The following is a 16,214-nucleotide window of genomic DNA, read 5'->3' as shown; positions in this document are numbered from 1 at the left end:
CATTATATTAAAACTCCTAAAATAACCCGAGGAAGAGACCACTCTGCACCTTTAGCTCTATATTCAACTCCTCAAAATAACCCGAGGAAGAGGTCACTCTGCACCTTTAGCTCTATATTCAACTCTTCAAAATAATCCGAGGAAGAGGCCAATCTGCACCTTTAACATTATATTAAAACTCCTAAAATAACCCGAGGAAGAGACCACTCTGCACCTTTAGCTCTATATTCAACTCTTCAAAATAATCCGAGGAAGAGGCCAATCTGCACCTTTAACATTATATTAAAACTCCTAAAATAACCCGAGGAAGAGGCCACTCTGCACCTATAGTGTCAGATATAATTCTTTAAAAAGGCAAACAAGAACATTAAAAAATGCCTTTTTCTTTCTATCTATAAATAGACAATCGTGCAATTCCTGTATTATTGTGCCTAAAATGTCAATAGTTTCAACAATTAATTATTAAACACATATCTAAATTCAAAATGAAATTCGCAATACACCATAATAATTTATATGGCATTCAACGCAATACATTCCAACATGGATATTAATTGCAAACACTATATAATTTTGTATATTAAATGCAGTAAATTAATTCAGATTTGCATGTTAACTGTATCGATCGCCTGATTTCACGTTTGCTGGGAACACGATACATTGTACTTCAATTCATTTTCATATTTCGAGATAATTACATAATTTATTTTTAGGACATTTTTTTTATCATTTGGCGCATTACTTAACAATTTAATATTAAAGTTAAGGGTATGATACAAAGGACATTACGAAAAAAATGTAAGTTGCGAGATATTTAAGTTGTAAAATTAGTCTGATTCAAAATGCATAATATTCAAAATCTTATACAGTTGTTTTCTATCAGAGCTATAATGAAAATTATTGAAAAAAATGTGGTGTTAAAAAGCTGCATTTTCACTCCAATGATTTTTATCTAATACAAAATTTTCCTTCAGCAGCTACAAAACCGAAATTAAAATAGCCTTCTGTTTCACAGTTCAAGCGTATAATAGTGTCTCAGTTAACTCCAACTTAAAAACGCTAACATTCTACAATTTGATCACTAGAGAGGGCAAAAATATTTCATATATCTTCTGGTAGAGTTTACTGTTTCGTGTATATCGTTGAATTAGATGTTCCTCTTCATTTTCTAGTACTATTATTGTATTGATCATTAAATACGTAAGGAAGTGGGTAGAGGAGGACAGGCAAGATCAGTGTCCAAAAGTTTGTATCAGACTTTGTATTTGTATCACAGTTTGTTTGTTTGTTATGTATTTCGTGCAAAGCTACATGAGGACTATCTGCGCTAGCTGTCCCTAACTTAGCAGTGTAAGACTAGAGTGAAGGCCACCGTCAACTCTTGGGCTACTCTTTTACAAACGAATAGTGGGATTGACCGCAACAATATAACGCCCCACGGCTAAAGTGACGGGGATTCGAACCCGCGACCCTCAGATTGCGAGTCGAGTACCCTACCCACCTGCCTGGCCATGCCATCACAGTTTGTATTCAAGTAATATCTCATTAGAATAAATGGAAATAACAATATTTTGACACGAAGTTCAGGTTAATGGGGCCAACAGAAACAAATCGACAGATGTTTCCATTGTCTGGAGAAGGTGCTGATATATACAAAAAATACTTACGAATGTACAAATAAAGTGATTATCAAAAAAAAAAAAGAAGTCATTTTAGCATATTTGGCCACAATAAAAAAAAAAGGTCATGCAAACTGTGATTCTACTTGAAAATTTTGAATTCTGACATTGTTATTTCTGAAAAAAGATATTAATCTATTATTGACAAAATTAAATTAAAAACGCCGGAATTTTCCTATTATTTACCACAAAAATAAAACTTATTCGTACAGTACTTCATAATGTATCAAATATTTATGCAATAAAAGTTGAAATACTGGATCAAATGTTAAGAAACCTATGTGAGTATAATAACGTAAAACGATAATAAAACTGTTAATATAAGAGCGAATTTAGACTATTTAAGAAGTTTTCGTGTATATGGCTTTGTTTTGTTCTTGTTACATGTTCTATAATACATGAAGTTGGGATACCTTTGATGTGATACAGGTAAGAATTACCACTTTATTATTGCACTTCGTCTTAGTCAATGTTTTTCATTTATTTATTTAATTCTTTATGTTAATTAATTATTTAGTTTATATTTTCGAAGGTAGAAATAAAAATGAATTGTATCTTTAACATAAACAGGGTAAATAAGTGGATTTGTTTTACGTTATTTATAATCATATAAACATTAAAACATATTCTTGTTAGAATGAATAAAAATGCCACTCATCTTTCAGTAAGTTATATTTTAGTACGGCAACCAGGTGCAGATTTTTGGCGCTACTTTGTTTTACAGTTTATTTTTTTCAGATTCACTATCTTCGGACTAAATATTTCAAGAAACTAAATGATGACGTTGATTATCGTAATAGTCATCGCCATTTTATCAGGTGATATGACACTAAGTTACCTAAAGTAACCTCTTGTGACCCGATGAATTATAATATGTTCAATGATTGTAAAATGTTAAACTTGTATATATGTTAAACATTTAAATCATTCACACTGTGTATAATTTAAAGGGGATAGGTAATTTACCTTTCCCGTTACAGCTCAATGTTCGTCTGGATACTCCCTACGTCACCTAGGTAACAAAAGTACAGCCATGATGGATTTTGTTCAACAAGCAACAAAATTTATGTTGGCTTGTTATGGTCTTCCAAGGTGCACAACAATGCCCGAAGCACAGTATACCATGCCTCCAATAAATGATGCATTCACGGAGAATGCCAAACAATCTCATTTGCAGGTATCCATATAGAAATGTGCTCTGGACGCAGATTCACTAGACATTGATCCAATTTCCAATTGTTTATTACACGCCCGGAAACGAGACGAGACATAAAGATTATTGTGTAGGTTAATAATATTATCCTAGCACCAGATGAGATTTTAAAACTAATAAGGTGTTCATGCAGCACTGACAAACATTGTTATTCTGGACTTTGCAGGTGCAGAGCTTGCAATTTGCCATGCACTATATTTTGTATCTGTCATGGAGGTGCTACGTGTGACAATTCTGCTTTGGTGCTTGGTAAATATAAGCAGGCACAACCTCGTCAGGTGTTCTTGGGCAACATTCTTTAGTAATAATTAGAATTAATAATAAACAGTCCTAATTATAACTAACAGGTAAACCACAAAAAAAAACTTTTATGGCTGCTCTTCCCTAGGTCATGAGTTCGATACCCTCGTTGCTAGCGGTGTTTTCGGCTGTTAAACAACTATTCTGATAGAAGTTATTACATAACTGTAAGGAACAAGCTAAATCAGCAATAAGAGTCGATAACGGAGATGGAGATGATGCTAACAAACAAGTGATGAATAACAGCTATACTTACTTAAATAGTTCATATATGTTTCTAAGTTTATAAATACAGAGCTTGAAATCAACGTTAACAAACTAGTAAATTTTTGCTTAGTGTGCAGTTTTGCTAGTAAAACTTAGAAGGTGCTAAAAGAATTGTTAGTACACAGTTCTAAGGGAAGATTAGCAATTTTTTACACTCGAATATCATCAATACATCCATGATATATGCATTTCAATCATTCGTACTGCAAAATTCTGAGTATATAAGGTTACAATAATTGTGTGTAACATGATCATTTCACTTGCCGGTTGCACATCGGTTTGGCGACCCCTGTTTGAGCTGCATGACATACCCAGGCTAAGTATCAGGAAATGGATATAGACAGCTTCAGCTTGTGTGATTTGTTGTCAAGGCAAATAGCACATGGTCCTTCCAAGTTAGGTATACTTAAGGTATTAATCGCTGAGCTTTAGACACTCGCCTAACTAATTCCTACTCAAAATATACATAAATACATTATACATGGATACTCACAATTCATGTGAAAGTGGTTTTCATTGTATTGTTACGATTCTGTTCGTTTGTTAATTTCCCGTAAAAATTCTTTCCGAAGAACTTCAGCGATACAAGTCCTTTCTTAAATAAAACTACTTTATTCTTTCTCAATACAACTTTGCAATACACAGAATTTCCACAGTCACTTTAGCTTAAACACACGCTATAATTCACAACGATTCCCGCATTTTACTTATAGTCACAACCGCTCGCTTGACTCAATTATCTGTCTCTATATCTCTCTATCTGCTATTATATCTCCGCTTTATTTGCCGGGCTTATATACAAAAAAAGAAGCCGCCTAGAAAACACTAGAGTTGCCAGGAAAAGTCAAGATTCTTCGAGAATCTCATGACGTGTTACCAGAGGCACGTGACTTCCGCTGTCGTAACCTAGTTAATTCTGAGGTGGTGGTTGAAAACAATGGCTATATTCAAAAATGCTCAAAATTGACAACTCAGTGACGAGTGGTTAATCGAAGGATATGTTTATTAGGTTTCATATTTATTTTTTATAATTTGCAATGTATTATACTTGTGCGTCTTAATAATTACCGATTCAATACAAGCATGCTGTTAAACAACTTGTTAAAATTTATGCCTTAGGAAACAGTACGTAACAAAAGCTTTTTGTAATGATTCTACGACACGAAACAGCAATAGTTTTGACATTCTGATATGTATACTGTTTTTGCTGAACCCCCTACAAAAGTATCAGTGGACTCTACGGGTGTCTAGACGACAAAATAACACCTTGCACGTGCCTTGCATGAGGGACGAGACCATGGATCAATAATGCGAAAGTTTGATGTACCAAGATTTGTAAGCTGTTTTTTCTGGGAGAGCTGATCGCTCAGCAAAAACGTGGACCTTAGAAAGTATCAGCGAGTCCATTCTTTAATTACATTTATATAATTAATAAGTTCCTAAGGCGCCGTACGCATGTATTTGACTGCTTAAAAAAAAAGTCATAAGTCTTTAACTAACCAATAACCAGCGCAAATGATGACGAAATGACAGCGAAATTAAAGACACCAAAGCACAATATATCTCCAGGTGGGAGTAACAATTCTAGGTCTTTATATATTTTTTCACTCGGGGGGGGGGGGGGAAGATAATGTAATTTGTAATTTAAAAAAGCATAGAATAGGGAGGAGGTCTCATAACTCAAGCTTTTCAATACAAAATGATCCAATTCACATGATACATTAAATACAAAACTATTTTATGATTCACTATCAATGATTTAATGTTTTATGAAAAAAATAACAACTGTGATATACATCTTATACAACAGCAAATTAATGAAGTATTATAAAAAAAAAGTATTATGTTCAATTAAAAACACCCGTACAGGTTATATGTAAAGTGACTGAACAAGCTTTCAAATAGTAAGTTTCTAGTTTCAAGTGTTTTAAATATGCACGTGTTCTTATGTTATAACAGATACAAACATCATGCTAAACTTGGAACATAAAACAATGAAAAACTCACTTCTTTCGTCAACAGAAACATTTAAAACACTTTTGATAATATCCCCCTCTTTCCCTGTAATAAGATATATGTGTGAAGGTTATATATATAACTCCTCCAATTAAAATTTCCTTGCAAGCTATTTGTTCTGCAGTAAAATTATATGACATACCTAAACAACAGCAGTATTGCTGCTGGTAGAACAATAAAACAATCAGTTTAAATGGATCTTCGTAAGTTATATACATACATCTTTGTAGTTAGCGTGCCCTTCCTCATCCAACACATTTATTTAATTACAAAATTGATTTTCTAATAGAAGAAATGTGTTATGAAGTGCACTGCAATTAAAATTGTATCTTTAGTTTGAACTGTTAACTGACATATCTAAACTATCCATTCATCTCTAACACAATAATCAAATTTCCAACATTCGCTAAAGACGTAACTAACTGGATAGCCAGTGGTTCTCCAATCATTCTAGAGCCTTGGATATGAACTGTAACTACTTTAGTCACGTATGGGCATATTTAAAAAAAATGCGGTTAAAATAAATACTATATATGCAACTCGAACTATTTTACAGAGAACAATACCAATGTCTGGTAAACATTCTAGAGACTCAGTCCAGCCAAAGGTTTTGGACTAACTGTTCTCTCAGAGAATTTGAATGCAGTGATGGCATGTAAAATTATAATTCTCTGCACACGTTTCCTTAAGATAATGTTAACCTTTTTTTTGTATTTCACAAATAGTTGATGAATGCTTTTAATATAACTCTAAAAATAGTTTATAATTGAAGTTTCTAGAGAATGTTACTGTCAGACTGTTAAACGAGCCTACAAATACAATTTTTAAAAATATAAGATACGTCAGAGAATACAACTTTGTTCGACAAAGGGTCGTTCTTGGAGTTTATACAGACATAGTGAGTTTAGTGATTCAGACAATGCGAGTTACTTACTACAACAAGTAGGCTTAGCTCACATTTTTAGGTAACTAGGGTGCAGAAGACTCATCTTAGAATCACATGTTGCAACAGGCCACCTCCTTGTAATGCTTAGGAATAAGTGAAATAGAATAAATAAATAAATACATTAAAAAGTGTAGAATATTTTTACGGTTTTATTTATTCAGAGCATTTAAAGGATTCCAAAGAAATGGCGTTGGCATTGACCAAATTGAGGAAGTAACTTTCTTTTCAAATGAAGGGCCTACAAATAAGCGGGCCTCGAAAAGCTTCGCTTGAGAATTAAATTACAAGGACTGCTTCACATATGAATGGTAGAGACCTTTAATATTCTAAATTAGATCTTTTTTGTATATTTTATAAATTGATAATATGTGTACTAAACCATTTTGTTTAAACTCAAAAGAAAAAACCATTGATACTAGAGTGTTTAAAATAAAACAGAAACAAAAAACATGATTATATTTCACTATCGACGACGTTTATGTATTGGTTCGTGCTTAGCCTAGTTTTAACTTAGTTTCAATTTCAATTTAAAGAATGGTTGTCTTGAAAAACTATAATTTAATACGCGGTGGATGTTTATAAGGATCAACTGCCGAAGTAATTATACATATAAAAATATTAGTTGTTGTTGTTGTTTGTTATTAAGCACAAAAATAAATGTGCTATCTGTGCTCGGCCCACCATGGGTATCGAGACCCGAGTACTAGTAATATAAGTCCACAGACCGCTGTGCCACTGGGGGGCAAATATTATTATTCGTACATGTACTAAATTTGAAAATGTCACATAATTACATGTATATTTTTTAATTTTGCATCTAATTTCTTCACTTACCATAAATAAATAGGCGCTTTTGAAACTATATGCATATTTTTTTTCATTACTCATGGGAGGAAAAAGGTTAAATAAACGCCAAGGGCAAAACATAAACAGACACCTGCTGCTGGAACTCTTTATTTTTGCTTATGGTCAACGAACGCTTCGATGTTAAGATAAATAATTTGAAATGTAAGCTCTAACAGGCCATAACGAATATCTCACAGCAAATCTGGAAGAATATAAAAAAATTCCCTTGAGGTATTTATATGTTTCGAAAACAATCATAAAACAAATTATGTACATTCCTCAGCTAATAAAATATCCATTCAACTACTGTTATCGATCTTTTAAAGACAAAATGCAGCAACCAAAAAATAAAATCAAATCAATGTTTTAAATTTGAAAATAAGTATATTAATTTTTGAATCTATTAATTTTAATATTTAAGCTGCATTATTCCAAATAAAATCAAGGTTTTAAATTTTAAAATAAGTATTGATTTGTTAATTTTTGAATCTATTAATTTTTGATCTCTTGGCTACATTACTCCAAATAAAATCAGTGTTTTAAATTTTAATATAAGTATTGATTTGTTAATTTTTAATCTCTGAGCTGCATTATTCCAATATAACCGCCACTGATTTCATAGAGTAACGTAAACACGAGTGGAATAACAAGTCCCCCATATATTGTACTGGGTGGAGAGGAGAATCAAAATTGAAATAAGAAATTTTCTTCTCTTCGTAATTAAAAATATCTAAAAAGATCCACGTTTAGTCTGTGTTGCGATACATAATGTGCAGCTGGGTGAAAATAATCAATTATGAGAATAATCAGATCAGAAAGATACGTTTTAGTACACCCAGTTTAAAAATCAAACTTTTTAACAGATTTCAGCTACTGGATATGATTTTCCTCCGGTTTATTTTTATGTTTATAGTATATGGAGTTATCCTTAACCACGCAATAACTGAATCTTTACGAGACTTGGATTTGAGGAGTATTGATTTGATTTTGAATTGCTCTTCACTGATCTATGTTATACAGTTGAAACCACCACCATCACTTAGCTTATCAGTAATAAATAACCACGCACAATCCATGTAGTCAGTTCCAATACGTGTTTGGAATATTAGAAAAAGTTCTACGAGCATCTGGATAAGGTAGAAATTCACATTTCCGAAAAGTAAAGACTTAAAAGTAGCATCACATATGGCAAAAAAAGTTTCTTCAATAATCAAAGTTTCCATATAAACACATTTTTAAATATATAGAGAGAGGGACATACGTGTAATTTATATGAATCATAACAACAAAACACTTCAGTGTTCTAATCTAAAACTTTAAAACATCAACTGTAAAATTATGTGATTGCTAGAAAACTTATAACTTGTTTTACCAGTTCCTTAACTTAAATGCTAATCATTTTCAAACTGTTCAACAACAAAATGTTTGCTCTGAATAAATAATTACAAACTCAGGATTTTACTGATCAAAGATATAAAACTATTTAATGTATTTGGGAATAATTGAAAGCAACATATGCATGTGAATGTTAAGGTTAGAAAGAAAAATTGCGTACGTGTGTATGTTTATGAAAATAGTTGTATTTTTTACATTGAGAGGGTGGCGTGTTTTGATATTATACACAGAGGGGGATAACGAGAAATGCACATATACCTTTGGTCAACAAAGTTTTAATTCTTACTGTCCAACAACACATTTTTTTACATATACGTAAGGTGCACAAATTAAACGTGTACGTATCCATCTTACTATCTAACTATACGGATAGATAGATAGATGCAGAGGTGCCAAAAATAGGGAGAGTCATATAAAAAATTACTCTCAATATATAAAAACTTGGAAATAAGAAAAAAGTACAGTATCGTTAAAGATGTTCTCCTACCAATAATAATACTTAAGACTAATAGAGGTTACGGTTTATCTTCATCAAGGTTATATCGTATTGCCCCTAAATTAAAGCCTCCTATATAATTATACCTCCCCCCCCCCCGGTATTTTTATAAAGCTTACCTTGTGTGACAGCAATAGTAATACATATTATCCTTAATCCACTTTATTACTATAATTTTGACAGCAATAATAATCCAACATATAATCCAATTTTATTACCGTCATTTTAAGTTGGAAAAAAGGAAATGAAAAACGAACATACACATACGTTAATTAGGGGCAATACGGTGTATCGAATACAAAAACATTTAAGTTCAAGATTTGTAAACTCCTTGCTTTTCTGTTGAAACAAATGTGATTTCTACTCTTAAACACGATCCGTTAATTACTAGATTGATGTAATTCATTTAAGAACTAGTTGTTTAAATAATTTATACCAGTTTACACCTTTTAATAATTTTAAGACTGATATGGGATGAATTCGTTTAAACTTTAGTCTGTTCTTTCTATTGATCGTAATCAAATACTTAAGTCTGCGCATAAAAACCTAAGATAACTGTTATGAAATTTATTTTCTATGCATATTAGATACATATGTGCGTCTACTGCAAATCTACGAACATTATGTTATAAAATCTTATGGTCGTACAGTGGTAATTAATTATTTGTAAGAGAAACTATAGGCAAGCACTTTACTTTGGGCATCTTTAAAAATATTTACAACCGGTTACATTGTGGCAAGCATAGTTATTTCATTTGTTTGTTCATCATTATCAGGTTTATATTAGTTTGGTAGTTTTATAGAAACATTCAAAGTCGTTATTAGGGGTATTTATTTTGTTCCATAATTGACTGCATATAATGCATGCCGCTTTTAAATAGAAAATAATAATTAGTTCTATAGACTAATTCAAATTTCAAACAAAAATCATATCTACAAAAAAAAAGGAAACCCCACTGATAAAAAGAAAAAAACGACTAAAAGTTTTTATAGCATTTGAACTTTCAGAAATCATAATAAAATAAATTCAAGTACAGTAAAAACGTTAACTTTTGACTTACCTCTTCTTCCATTTCCACTTTTAATTTCTTTTTTAATGGGGCATGTGTAATATCCTCTTGCACTGAAACAACAGAACTATTTGTACATGAGGAAGAACATTCCGAGTCCACCTTGGATGTGTGATTAAATAAAGATGAAGCACAGCTTCCTGTTACATTTGTACTCTTTATATCATCATGAATAACACTATTATCGGTTACACTTTTAGGCAACACTAGCCCAGTAGGCAAGCCCAAACTCACTGTGGGTGTGGGTAAAGAAGAAAATGATATACTATCGGCAGTTAGTTTTAAAGATGGTGCAGATATTGGTGTAATTCCAAAAATTCCGTTTATTTCACATGCTTTATTTTTTTCTTTGTCTCGATTTTTATCTTTCTTTTCTTTGTGACTACTACTCCGGCCTTTGCTGGAAGAGTGTTTGGACTTGCCTTCTGAAGAGCCTGGTCCAGTAACTCCATTGGCAGAAGAAACTACTGTTTCACTGATCGTTTTGGTGTCGGATTGCACAATTTCAAGTTTTGCTTCGGATGATCTGCTGCCAACGTGTTTTCGCTTTATCTTCATTTTTAATCCTTTGTCGACAGTTGCCTGATGTTCAACTAAGGCACCCATATTTCCCATTCTTCCAGAAGTAATAGACAAACTTCCAGCGCTACTTCCGCCAGAATTTGTTCGTGGTGATTTACAGTTTGACATGCCTCCACTAATTATCCCCTGAGTGGACAAAAGGTTCAAAGACACTGCGCCAACGGAACTCACAATACCACTTCCTTTAGACTGGGAATGCTGACCGCTTCTTTGGTTATTTTTTTCAATATCAGCGTCTAAATCTATTATAAGCTCACCAATTCCTAACTCCCATTCATTATAGTCATCATCAAAATTGGTTGCATTGGTTGTACCAGTAACAGAATTTTTCAGTTCACTCTTAACGCTCTCCAAGCATATAGGCTTGGTGGGGTGGAGCGCTGCCACCTTCCCTCGCTGGCCATCGAGCGGCTGGTCTTTCATTTGCCACTCTTATCACACAATCCAAAGCAAGGGCGAAGATACATCCCACAAATATAAGAAACTGTTGTCTTGTTCACTTTTAGTTTTGGATCTTCTGAGAACAAAAAACAAAACATGGCCAAATCAGTTATAAGTCTTGGTAAAAAAAAAAAAAAATCGATATCTAACTAATATTATTTGACACCACGCTTCTTGTATAGTGCAGTATAATTTGATTAGATATTTTTCTTTAAATTCACATTCCTTCAAAGTTATTGTATACCAACAGTGAAAATGTGTACAAAGCCTAATGAGTAATATGCGACTAATATTAACAACGAATTTGAACATGTTCCATTAAAACACCCAATGAAAGCAGTATTTGATGTCTGTCACGCGAGAATGCCAACTTTCTTCTTCTAATACAATGTTTTCGTGATACATTATGTGGGAAAAGTGAAATAGTTTCCTTCTTAGTAAACCTAGAAAATAACTTTCTAGTGTAAAACGCCATTATCCTCAAGTAATAATCCACATCGTGAATAACACACCCGATAAAAACAAGTTTACAAACCAAAATTATACAGTGAAAAACAAATAATAAATAACTACGCAAAACTCTTATAAAAAACATTTTCCTTTTTTTTTACTTTGTAATCGACTTAGCTGATTCCCTTATTTAAACTAAATACTACTTTCAGAAATGTGTAAATAAATTAAAATAGTAATTCCTCAGTTTTATACATAGTGTGAATAAATATTTCACATATTTCACAAATATTTCATAAAATAAGCTTATACTTTTCTTTTTAAGTTAGAATGTTCGATAACTTGTGTAACAATTTAAAATAACGTCATTCACACATTTACACAGCTTAACACTATTTTCTTGATAAAATTTTTTTTTCGAAACTGCACGTGGTGAAATGTCACAAAAATTAATAAAGCATTTATGGTTAACTAAGTTGACTGTTAATGAATAACATTCAACATTTATGGTTAGATAAGTTGACTGTTTGTGAATAACATTCAACATTTATAATTAAATAAGTTGACTGTTAGTGAATAACATTCAACATTTATGGTTAAATAAGTTGACTGTTAGTGAATAACATTCAACATTTATGGTTAAATAAGTTGACTGTTAGTGAATAACATTCATTATTTATGGTTAGATAAGTTGACTGTTAATGAATAACATTCAACATTTATGGTTAAATAAGTTGACTGTTAATGAATAACATTCAACATTTATGGTTAAATAAGTTGACTGTTAGTGAATAACATTCAACATTTATGGTTAAATAAGTTGACTGTTAGTGAATAACATTCAACATTTATGGTTAAATAAGTTGACTGTTAATGAATAACATTCAACATTTATGGTTAAATAAGTTGACTGTTAATGAATAACATTCAACATTTATGGTTAAATAAGTTGACTGTTAATGAATAACATTCAACATTTATGGTTGAATAAGTTGACTGTTAATGAATAACATTCAACATTTATAGTTAAATAAGTTGATTGTTAGTGAATAACATTCAACATTTATAGTTAAATGAGTTGACTGTTAGTGAATAACATTCAACATTAGTTATATCGAAGATTCAACTGAGTATTGTTGTTTTTTTGCGAATCTTATTGAACAAAGTATTGTGCTTTATTAACTGCTCTGATTCTGATCATTCACTATTGAGGCCTATTCTCAAAAACGAGGTTAAATTTCAAACTTCGAGAAATTGTTTCACTATGTAACATAATTCATTACTTTTGAACTACATTAATCAAAGTTTAGTCGACTGATGCCCAGCAGGTATTTACCTAATTAACCAGCGCATTTGATAGATTTAATAAATTTACAGCATATTAGATCAGACCGACCGACATTCTTCAAAATCTAATGAACCTGAACCTTTTCACGAAATATAGCATATATATATACATATAAATCGTTAATACAATACACACACATATATATGCATACATATGTATTGTATTAATAATTTATTATCCAATTTTCGTAAAATGTTCAAAAACACATACATTGCTTATTTGTAAAACTTGATTAATTATATTCGTCTAATTCTTTTGTACTAAGTCTTTAAACCACGCTTAACCCATTTTCACTGAGTAGTTTTGAAACAAGTTTGTCACATAAGTCCACTCAAACCGTAAACTGTCATTAATCTCTGACCCACTTTCACCAGAATACAATCAGTTAATACAATCTCTTACTATCAAACAACAAAACACATAACCAAGTAATAGCTAACAAAACCCCCACTAACTCTTTCTTCAGGAAAAAAGGCTTTTAAACTTCACAAGGTATCTATGCAATCATATAACACACCATCTATATCAGACATATTCGCGTTAGATACAATATCTTTCACAGTGTTAATGCAGCCAATAATCTAGTTAATAAATGCAGACATTTTCTTTATATGAAGAAAATATAGAAACTATTATTGGCGGTTTGCCAAAGTTGTAAATCACGATGACGTAAAACAAAATAGTACCGTATTTTTCGGTGTATAAGACGTACTTTTTTTACTCCAAAATTTGATGTCAAAATCTGCTTGCGTCCTATACACCGAAGGTATGAATAATATATATGTATTTATACGATATACACAAGCCACGTGTAAATATATTTAAATAGACATGCATAGTTTAGTTCAATTGAATGTGTTATTTATAACAATAGTAGTTTTTTTTCTTTTAAAAAACATAACTATTTATAATGCTCCCTAAATAACAAAAAAAATAAATTACAGTGAAAGCAATGAAGATTTTGTAGGTTTTGAACCAAACTAAATAACAGTAAACCTTTTTTGATTTACTGTATTTTCTTATTTTGATGTTTTGAGCTCTTTTGTGTTTAGAACAATATATAGTAATTTTTAAAGTATCAAATTGAATTTTTGTTCAATACAAATCTTTCAAATGCGAATGTAGCTTTTTTTCCCCAAAACTTTGTCTTCAAAATAAGAGCGCGTCTTATACACCGTTGTGTCTTGTATTCCGAAAAATACGGTATATATATAAAAAAACGTCAAGGGATCACGAAACAAGTCAAACTTCTGGCCTGACGTACTACAGAACGAACATAAAGATATAATGCGTATAAGAAATCAGTAAGCTTGCAATCTGGTTGCAGCTCATTTACCAAACATTGCTATTTTAGCCATTGTCGTGTTCAAACCGTGAAAAAATTAATTGAAAACAAAATATCGTTGTAAGCTTGATTGCTCAGTTTGAATCAATCAGGGAAAAAAAAACTAGATATAAAACATGAAGAATAAAAGTACAAACTAAAGCGTAATAATATACTTCTGTAGAGAGTAAATATGGTAATGTTTCTAGGAGGAACTTAATATAAGTTCTACAAAGATTAAAGTTTCAGTAGCAGATGAGGATGGGGTTGGATGAATACCCCGAGAAGAATTCATTGGATCGTATGAATTTATAAACATAAGTCCCCCCATCCCCACCCAAAAAAGAAATACAGCTATCATTATTTATTCAAGCGGCGTTGTTCGCTTTAAAAATGCCTACGCAAATTTTATATCAGTCACTTCCAATCATATGGTAAAGGTATTGCGAATTATAGTAACATGCCCGGTAATTGGTTGAGCGTGGAAAAACTAAGCTATTACATAAAGAGCATCTGATTTTGAGAGTATGGTGATAAGGCTATTGTGTTGGTTGAGGGAAATGTACGTTGATTTCGCTTTGTGTGCCTGGAGGAGAGAAAGGGAAGTTTGTATGTTGTATTCCATGGTTAAGGTGATTTTCTGCATTTAATAAATAATGAACATTTTCGGAACTTAAATTAATGAAAATTTGTTCCTCCCTATCGTGATCTAGGGATTCTAAGAGCGTGAAATGCGTTGCTAAGGCAACCTGTCGGACTTCCTCTTGGATAAAATCCGACAATGAGCTTAAAACAAGTATTTTTGATATTAAAGTTAAGTCGTACATGATATTTAATTTTCAATAATATCTTCTACTCTAAAAAATGTGAAATTGATTTTTACCTGTTCTTTTCTGTCCATCATCATACCACATTAGAAATGACTTCCAGGTAAAAATTATCTGAAACCACTTTGGCAGTACCAATAGACACAAATAACTGAAATATCGACGGTCAAAACTAATTATTAGGTGATGTTTCGGGAAATGCTCTTTTTCAGACGTAACAGCAGACTGTTAGAAGTTTCAATAGAAGCTAAAATATAACTTGTAAAATAACAAGAAATAATTCACGCAGTTCAATGTTTTAAACAATGATAAAGACATAGCTGAACTCAACGAAACAGTACATCAAACAACAAGCACAGAATATAGGATAGAGAGTTCTTCTCTACAGGACATCAGAAGCTAGATATGAAGAGCTACCTGACATAGTCGCTCTATCTCCAGTGTATATGCCGCTTTCCCAAAGTCGAAAACAGGCGAATGGACCTAGATTTCTTAATTTCGTTCATCATCATCCTTCTTCAACAGGCCTAGCGCCTACATAGTTCTAGCAGTAACTATAACTTTATCATCATTTGATAGAGCAAAACAGTCTTCACGATCTTTGACTACCTATTTTATTATTATTTTATGCAAAATTTATAAAACTTTAGAATACAAACAAATATTAAGACAAAAATGTATGGATAAATAAAAAAAACTATATAATGCTGGCTACTAAACATGAAAATGGGAACCAAACAAGACAGGGGTGGGAGTGGACATATCACTTGATTTGGGTAATAATCACATAACAGACTAAGCCGTCTCGACTTTACATGGAGAATAAAATCCCTACATTACTGGCTTCCTCAATGACAAAACTAATATAACCGGAATTTCCAATCGTAAAATGTTACTGTATAATAAAATAGTAATAATAATAAAAGTAGTATTATAAAGTTAACTAACGGAAAGGTATAATGGTGAAAAGCTGAGATCCTAGTTAAACACCAAGCTTTCGATAGACAAAGTGGG

General features: G+C 31.9%; 1 protein-coding gene across 4 annotated transcripts in view; it reads right to left on the bottom strand.

Annotated features, from left to right (window-relative positions):
- LOC106460854 (zinc finger protein 608-like) overlaps nucleotides 1-16,214 on the bottom strand; it is a 158,022-nt gene that overhangs the window by 22,147 nt on the left and 119,661 nt on the right. For all 4 annotated transcript variants that reach the window (XM_022387655.1, XM_013920598.2, XM_022387656.1 and 1 more), the window contains exon 2: nucleotides 10,220-11,327. In XM_022387655.1, the coding sequence (XP_022243363.1) occupies nucleotides 10,220-11,233 (1,014 nt within the window). In that variant the 5' untranslated portion in view covers nucleotides 11,234-11,327. The remainder of the gene's footprint in view (nucleotides 1-10,219; nucleotides 11,328-16,214) is intronic.

The sequence above is a fragment of the Limulus polyphemus genome, unplaced genomic scaffold (genome assembly GCF_000517525.1).
Source record: "Limulus polyphemus unplaced genomic scaffold, Limulus_polyphemus-2.1.2 Scaffold849, whole genome shotgun sequence".
NCBI lineage: Eukaryota > Metazoa > Arthropoda > Merostomata > Xiphosura > Limulidae > Limulus > Limulus polyphemus.
This window is presented reverse-complemented; position numbering and strand designations above follow the sequence as displayed.